Source organism: Gekko japonicus, unplaced genomic scaffold, assembly GCF_001447785.1.
Source record: "Gekko japonicus isolate JY-2015 unplaced genomic scaffold, Gekko_japonicus_V1.1 scaffold157, whole genome shotgun sequence".
NCBI lineage: Eukaryota > Metazoa > Chordata > Lepidosauria > Squamata > Gekkonidae > Gekko > Gekko japonicus.
This window is the reverse complement of record NW_015168051.1, coordinates 1,466,110-1,475,187: the sequence shown is the minus strand read 5'-3', so window position 1 is coordinate 1,475,187 and position 9,078 is coordinate 1,466,110. Positions and strand designations below refer to the sequence as shown.

Sequence of the window (9,078 nt, the reverse complement as noted above, 5' to 3'; positions counted from 1 at the left end):
AACAAGTGTATGCCTGTCTGTTGGTCCACTTAGGAGTCTTGATCCTGGTTGTGTCGTGGTTTGGTGTAGTGGTTAAGTGTGCGGACTCTAATCTGGGAGAACCGGGTTTGGTTCCCCACTCCTCCACTTGCACCTGCTGATGTGACCTTGGGTCAGTCACATGCTCTGGCACAGCCGTTCTTGAAAAAGAGCAGTTTCTGTCAGAATTCTCTCAGCCCCACCTACCTCACAGGGTGTCTGTTGTGGGAAGGGGAAGGGAAAGGAGTTTGTAAGCCGCTCTGAGACTCCCTTGGCGGGGTGTAAATCCTATCTTTTCTTCTTCTTCTTGTGTGGTGGGCTAGTTGTGGCAAATGGTAGGGAAGCTCAGTATTTCTGTATAAAGTTGTAGGGGCTTTATTGCAATGTGGTATGGCCTGATATTATATTCTTATTCCAGTGTGGGGTGTGTGGGGGGCTTTCTAAGTTTCTAAGCAGTGTTCTAAGAAGGCAACTGTTCCTGGGGTTAGCCCAGCCAGGGACATTGCTAGGGCGGTTCCCAGGCCTCCCTAAATTTCTGGGGAGCCCATCCCTAAATCCCACATGGGTCCACCTCCATAGATAGTGACCATGCCTGTGATGTCACTAGCTCCTCCCTATGATGTCATTGGGTCCCAGTTCTTTTAATGACTTAGCAATGCCTCTGGCCCAGCCCCAGCCCCCCCCCCGGGAAATTGGAAAGTCTACACCCTTGGATCTCATGTTATACGTATGCTGATATAATGATTTGCACATCCAGATATGGAGCAGCACAAGCAATTCAGTGCCTTGTGGGTGTATTGCCAGATATGTAAATATATAATTTAAGGGTAAAATTGAAAGCACAGTAATTTGTGGGAAAAAATCTCAAGAAATAGACAGGGCAAGCTACTGGGCATTGTGGTAAATTATCGCTTGGGCAGAAATAGCACTACTTATTCAGTTTCCTGGCATGTTTAAAATACGTAGATTTATTTTCTTCAATTTCTGTTGTGCTGGCAAGCAACTTATATAACCTTCCATCTGGCAGCTGAGTAAAGCAATACTTTTTCTTATAAGGAAGTTTAGTTATTAGAGCAGTTAAACCCTGCAGACTGGTCAAATAACAGAACAATAAAACAAAGCAGTCATATTTGTTTCCCATAAATTCCGAACAAGGTATCAGCCTGTGATTTGCAGTTCTACATAAATCTGAAGCAAGTCTTGAGAATTATTGTGGAAGTCATTCCATGGCTGTGAAATTTTGCCAGGACTGGCTCTGAAGTTCATGAATATATGGAGGAGAAAACTTTTTGTTAAGTTTCTCTAGATGTCAGAAATTAAAATGCCCCCCCTCGTATTTCCCTTCTCTTCATAATTCAATTTATGAATGTACTCAAACACATTCTGCTGGTTAAATTTGGCTTAGAAATTTTCCCCTTAAATAGGTCTGCTGACAGTACATGAAAATATCCATTTAACTTAGCATTTGGCCATTGAAGACATTGTGTTAACTGTTCTATTTTAAAATGTAGTCCTTTGAATTTTACAGGGTGTTTTTTTTAATTGCTGATGAATGTTAAAAATAACCAGCCTATCCAGTCGATGCATAATAGTTTTGTACTGTGTAAACAGAAACAGTTTTGTAGTAATGCCATGTATTTACATCTCCTAACATAAATTTAAGTGGCTTAGTAAGTTGGTATTTTAATTAGCCAAGATGTGAAGGATCCATTTTAAAAGGTAACCTAATACAATATATGAATGATCATTTCATTAAATACTGATTAGAAATATTAGAATTGAGAAGAGGCAATGTTTCCAAACTTCCAAACTGATTTATATAATAATTCATTTGTGAGCTGGAACCTAGAGGTAGTTACATTACTAGAATGTGTGCAGTGGCCTCATTCAAAGGCATCAGAGAGTGGAACCCCCAATGTATGCACCAAAGTCAGTCTAACAGAGTAATCCATGTACAAAAGTCTACTTTTCTGTGCAAGTTTCCCTTACTGATTTGCAACACATATCAATTGTGTGTGCGTGTTTTAAAAAGTGTTAATATATGTTTAGGTGTTTATAAGGGATTATAAGTATTCATGTTTTATCTGAAACTTCGCAGTGTGTTTTATTTCAAAATTTCTTTGTAACTCTCTCAAGTAATAAATATTAGAAGAAATCTGTGACTAGTGGCACTGTTTCTTGTTTGTTTATTTAAATAAATGTGTACATTTTCTTAATCGGTAGAATTTGAAGAAGATTCAGGAAATGGATAGAAAAGGGAGTGATGAATCCACAGATCTTGATGAGTTAAAAAATGCTGATTGGGTAAGATTACCTTGAGCCATTATTTTAATAAAAACATATAAATACTGTGCTGTTTTATTATTATGAGGATGATAATGTATTCATGCTACTTGGTATATGTGTGTATAGTTGCTTGGGATAGAGGGAGCTCCATATTTATTTTGCAAACTTTAGCATGAAATGCACTGGATGTTTTAAAAGTAAGCATTGACAAAACCTGCATTTTTAAAATAAATTCTAGTGGAACATACCGAAAAGATGCTTCCATGCATGTACAGGGACTGTACTGAGGGTCAAACTACATGTTACAGCATCCACAGGTTTGACCCATTTTACAGAAAATTTTTACTGTTTTTAAAAAATGCTGATTGGGTCCATGTCACAGAGGAGCCAAGGGACCTTGTCCCCGCCCCCAGACCTTTTCAAGTACTGAAACAGAGTGTTCGATACTTGAAAAGATGTGGTGGGGGGGAAACAATATCGCCTGGTTAATGATATGGTTACATGGTGATAGTGTAGTTGAAAGCAGATAATGTTCACTGTTATCTTTTCTACCCTTGGTACATGACTGTAAGAAATACAGCATTTGGCCTCATTCTACATAAGTTTTCTGGCAAAAAAGTTACTTCTCCTTCATGGGAAAATAAGGGAACTGTCGGTAAAACAGAGCTGTTACTTCTAATATGAGCTAATTTTGCAAAAAGTGGTGCATTGTTTTTCAGATATAGCAAGGTGGAGGCAATTATTTGTCCAGGTGTGTAATTTAAATTGTGTTACAATGTACAGCTAAAATGTAAATGATATAATATTTACTCAAATGCAAGACTAGGTTTTTTCCAGGTATGTCATTTAAAAAGGGATGTGTCACCTTAAATTCACATGTAAGTTACAGTCCAACAAGGGAAAAAAACTTCTTGTGTATAAAATTTTCAGAGTGGGATCATACTATATTCAGGGTCATCTTTCTTTCAAGTAAATATGATAAGAATGATAAACTCTGACAAACCACCTCTTATCATTTTAGCTTTAGTGACAGTGTGGCTACTATATCAGCCTTTTGGCTTTCTCAAAAGTTGCATGGTTGCCATTTGTTTCTTTTAAAATAAAGTTTTAAAATCTATAGTGGTTTCATGATGTTGTTGTTGTTGTTGTTGTTAGCCATTCAGTCATGTCCAACTCTTGGCGATTCTGTGGGCCAGCTCTCTCCACGTTTTCTGATCTTATACTGTTTCTTTGAGTCGTTCCATGCTCAGGCTGGTGTCGACTTTTATGGTGTCTAGCCACCGTGTTATTTGGTGACCCAGTTTCCTTTTGCCGCTAACCAATCCAAGCATAGTGGTTTCATAGGTAGGGAGAAATGGACAATAAGGAGAATTTGGGTTGGATCCTGGAGATCTGCTAACAGAGGTGCTTTCCTGTGACAGAATAAGAAGCCCTCCCATGACAGAAGTTGTTTTGAAAAGTTTCTTGCATCAGGGATAGCTCTTTCTACCAAAGACAAACAACTCCACTAATGGAATGAGTCCACAGGATCAAATTCATTATTGTGCTTCCATGAAAATATCTGATATTGGAAAATAAGAAATAATAAATTCAGATACACTAACAGTAATCCTTAGCAGGTCTGCTCAGAGGTAAGTCCCATGTTAGGCAGTGGGGCTTACTCCTATGAAAGCGTTTTTAGCATTGCAGCCTAAAAGTAGATTAAGGTGGGTAGCAGTATTAGTCTGTCTGTAGCAGCAGAAAAGAGCAAGAATCCAGTAGCACATCAAAGACTTAACAAAATATGTGGCAGGGTATGAGCTTTCGTTGAGTCACTGCTCACTTCCTCAGATACTGATCTGAAGAAGTGAGCAGTGATTCACGAAAGCTCATACCCTGTCACATATTTTGTTAGTCTTTAAGGTGCTACTGGACTCTAGCCTAAAAGTACTGCAAGACAACACAGAAATAGCAGAAATTCCCCAAACCCTTCTTTGTTATATATTCTACCCATGCAGGAACAATTCTTTTCATATTTAAGTTTCAAGGATACCCATCTTATGAAGGGAGTTTTGACTCTCGAAAGCTTATACCCTGAAAATCTTGTCAGTCGCTAAGTTGCTATTGGATTCTTTCATTTTTAAGACTCACCATCTGAAGTTTGTAATTTCTATGCAACTTAGCACCACTAAGGAACAGAATTTCTATAAGGCTCAAAGTTGTATGAAGAGGGATTATTATAGGTGGGAGAATCTTTTACCAAATTTGTAATACGTGTGGGTTTGACAAAAGTTTTGCTGAACAACATATAGCAAAGGAAAACACAGAAAATAAAGAGTTAATTGTCTTAATTCTTAATATTTTAGTAATCAAGAAGAGATGTTTACATTCAGAGTTTCTAAAACAAGTAAAAATGCTCATAGAAATTAATTCATGCAGGTATTGCTACCTGTCTATAGATATTTATTGAAGTCCATAATTCTCTTTCTTTTTGTTTAATTTTTTTATGAATGTGATTGAAAAGTTATTTATCTGAATAAGTGATTCATCTCATCAAGTTTATAGTCATCTTCTGATATGTTGGCTAGGCTGTCTGAATAGGCCAGCATTGCCCTAAAAATCTGAAAATATTTCTTCTTGATTTTTCAGGCCCGATTTTGGGTGCAGGTTATGCGAGATTTACGCAACGGTGTGAAACTGAAGAAAGTTCAAGAACGTCAGTTCAACCCTCTTCCAATAGAGTATCAGCTCACTCCATATGAGATGCTGATGGATGATATTCGATCAAAACGCTATACTTTAAGGAAGGTTATGGTAAGTCATAAGAATACAAAAAAGAAAAGTCCACTGTGTATTTCAGTAAAAGTCAAATTTATTATTACTCACATACCAAAGAAAGCTTGTTACATAGGTCTGGGATCCAAAGGTTTCTTCAGATGAGCCTAGGAGATTACCTATCAGTTTTCTATCAGCAGAAGTTCGTGCCACATCACCAATTGCCTTTGAAACTCCTCCCAGTTTTAAATCTGGTTGTCCTGTAGCATGGGCATCTACTGTTGTGAAACACCATCTGAAATTCCCATGGGCATATGGAAGTATTTCCATAGGTCTTTAGAAAAAATGAATCCAGTGTGCGCAAAATGTCTGTCTTACAGGCTGCCATGGTGTTAGCTTTATGAGATGTTATTTGGCTTGTATATGATCATGCATTAATTTCAGCATTTAAGACCCATCTCATGTCTACCTGAAGCCAAACCCTACCATCCTCTTTCCTTCCTTGGTGACAAGTGTTAGTGTGCAATGATGGATCTCATGTTACAATATAAATATATAGAATACATGCATTTGCCCCACATTTCCAATAACGACTGCATTCATAGGGTGTACAAAATCATGTCCCTGCCACAACTGCAGCAGCAAATGGTGCAGGAATGGGCAGGAACAGCGTCTACACACTTTTATTTCCAAGCTGTTCTCACTGCCCCACCTCCAGTCACTCCTCACTTTTCCTATCATGCCCAAACTTTCCTGACTGAGCTGTGCCAACATTACAGTGTGTCTTGGCAAGGAAAGGGGGAAACGCCCAGATGGATGCTCTACCCGGAGACATCCTGCGGTTTCCCCTTTACTTTATATACAACAAGGTTTATATTTTCTACAGAGTAAAGGAAAAATGAGGGTCAGAGATAGGGTTGCCAGATCTGGGTTGGAAAATACCTGGATACTTTGGGGGTGGATCTGGGAGAGGGTGGGGTTTGGGGAGGGGAGGGGAGGAGCCTCAGCTTGGTACAATGCCATAGAGTCCACCCTCCAAAACAACCATTTTCTCCAGGGGAGCTGGCAACCCTAGTCAGAAAAGATCATGCACAGATTGGCATGATGTTTTGTGGATGCTCCCCGTTACTACAGGGACTTTCTACTCTCCATGCTGGGGAAAATCCCCATGTGGAAGCAACTGGTATATGGTCTAAGTCAGCGGTTCTCAACCTGTGGGTCGCAACCCCTTTGGGGGTTGAACGACCCTTTCACAGGGGTCACCTAAGACCATCGGAAAACACAATTTTTTTTTAATTTCTTTATTGAGTTTTCAAAAACATGAACAAACGTCAAGTTATTCTTCCATTATATCACAGATATGCATACAACCCCCTCACCAGCTTTAAGTTCACCTCCAGGCTAACCCTCCACCTTTAACTTCAAATTATACAATTTTTTCCAGTTCTTCTCGAAAAGTAATTCATCTTCTCCCTTCAATACACAAGAGATTTTGTCCATTTCGGCAATTTCAAAAAATTTCTGTATGACCTCCATCTTTTCCGGTATTTCTACTTTCTTCCAGTACTTGGCAAATAAGATCCTAGCAGCCGTTATACAGTGTAATAGCAAATACTTTTCTGTTCTCCCAAAACCCTCTGGGATCATGTTAAGAAGGTACAATTCAGGTTGCAATGGAATAGTTACTCCCATAATTTCTTGCAATAGTTCATTTATCATCCTCCAATATTTCTTTGTTTTGTTACATTTCCACCACATGTGAATGTGAGTACCAACATTCTGCCTACATTTCCAGCATGCGTTAGAGGTTGCCCCTGAGAATTTTGCTACTCTAGCTGGATACAGGTACCACCTCAAGACCACTTTATAAATGTTTTCTTTAAAGGCGGTAGCTCTTGTAATTTTCATATTAGTGTCCCATATCTTCAACCATCTATCCATTTCAATAGTGTAACCTAGGTCTTTACACCACGCTGTCATACTATGTCTCACCACTTCTTCCTTCATCTTGTCTTCCAACAAAGTTCTATACACATTTTTTATAATTTGTTTTCTCGGCCCAATCCAAATTTTATCCATTTCAGAGGGTTTATCATAAAAACCTAGCTTTTTATCTTCCCTATATCTTGCTTGTACCTGAAATACTTGTAGCCATGAGAGTTTCACATTATTCTCTTTCAAACCATCCATGGATTTAAGTTCATTTCTACTATCTAACAAATCCTCATAGCAGATTTTCCTTTCGTATTCATACAAGCTTGGTAACACAAAAGCCTCAATAGGGGACACCCACCTTGGTGCCTTAACATAGAATTGTTGTTTGATATCTCTCCATACCTTTACTAATGTCGCTCTAATATAATGATTTTCAAAGCCTTTTCTACCTTTATCATACCAGACCGTGGCATGCCAACCCATCGGGAGGTCATGTCCCTCCAACTTCAGTAACCTACTATTCGCTAATGTTACCCATTCTTGTATCCATACCATAGAAGCTGCTTTATAGTATAGCTGCCATTCCTGGAAAACCACCTCTGACCATCTCTTGCCTTGAAAACCCCACAGAGTCACCAAAAGTCAGCTGCAGCTTGGCAGTACATTCTACCAACACATATAGGGACATGGATCCAACAATGAATTTCCAAAGACTTAGGGTGCAGAAGAGGAGGTGGCAATTTCTAACAAATCTCACAGACCCTCACGTTTCCCCCTATGTTGTTGTTCAGTTTCTACTGATCCCCAAGAATAAAAATTTGGAAGGTTGAGTGGGCTGCAGTGGGAGGGGGAAGTGATCTGCTCTCTGAGTTCTGGGAATATGTAATGTTGGTTTATTGATGCACAGATAACATTGGGGAAATTTGGGGGCAAGGGAACAGAGGATGCCATGAAAATAAAGTATTATGGCTTTGATTTGCATAAGAGCTAAGCTAGATCAAAAGGAGGTTTTCTCATCTGAAAGAGCAAGAATGAGAATTTTGAATTCCTCACTAGTGGGCAAGCACAGTTTCTCAGTCCACATGCCAGACAGGGTTGCTGTGAGGATGTTTTAGAAATTGCTTATATTGAAACAAAACCCACTCATGTTTAACTCCATTTGGCCCTGTTCATCTCACATTATCCTTGCCTCTCCCTCTATCTGAGTTTGAACTGAAATTTCCTCTGGGTTGGCACCCATCACTTCCTTATAGAGGTGCCAGGTCCCCCTTGCCACTGGTGGGGGATGGGGGGTACATTTGCCAGATCAGGACTGGGAAGCTCCTGAAGATTTGGGGATGAAGCCTAGAGAGGGCAGGGACCTCAGAGAGGTACAATGCCATAAAGTACACCCTTCCACAGCGTCCATTTTCTCCAGGGGAACCGATCTCTGTAGTCTGGAGATAAGCTGTAATTCTGGGGGGTTCCCAGGTCCCACCTAGAGGCTGGCATCCCTAGTTCCTTATGTTGTACATATATGAAATACAGTGGGACTTTTGTGCACTGCAACATCATGCTAAATGTGGAATTTGCACTACAGTCCTAAGCAGAGTTACAACCTTCTAAGCAGCTTCATTTAGACAGGCAGACTGGAAGGTCGGTAGTTCAGCAGTTTAAGACCTGGGTGCCGCATGACAGAGTGAGCTCCTGTCTCTAGTTCCAGCTCCTGCCAACCTAGCAGTTCGAAAGCAAGAAATTGCAAGTAGATAAATAGGTACCGGTTCGCTGGGAAGGTAATAGCATTCCGTGCGCCTTGGCGTCTAGTCATGCAGGCCACATGACCACGGAAACATCTTCGGACAGCGCTGGCTCTTTGGCTTGGAAACAGAGATGAGCACTGCATCCCTTGGGTCGGATTCAACTGGCTTTCGAGCAAGGGAAACCTTTATCTTTACCTAACTCTGCTTACTGTTGGTTTGGGGAGGATTTTAGGGTTGCCAACTCCCCTGGTAGGGCGGAAATCCCCCGCCCCGAAGGCCCCGTTCCCAGATGCCGGGGAATCGGGGCTCGGGGGGAACCCCGCCCCGGCGTGCGCGTCACCAGAAG

The 9,078-nt window shown here is 40.3% G+C and overlaps 1 protein-coding gene across 1 annotated transcript in view; it reads left to right on the top strand.

Annotated features, from left to right (window-relative positions):
- Positions 1 to 9,078, top strand: part of SPIRE1 (spire-type actin nucleation factor 1) — a 138,861-nt gene that overhangs the window by 77,142 nt on the left and 52,641 nt on the right. Inside the window, exons 5-6 of the mRNA XM_015414360.1 lie at positions 2,242 to 2,322; positions 4,933 to 5,097. Of these exons, the coding sequence (XP_015269846.1) occupies positions 2,242 to 2,322; positions 4,933 to 5,097 (246 nt within the window). The remainder of the gene's footprint in view (positions 1 to 2,241; positions 2,323 to 4,932; positions 5,098 to 9,078) is intronic.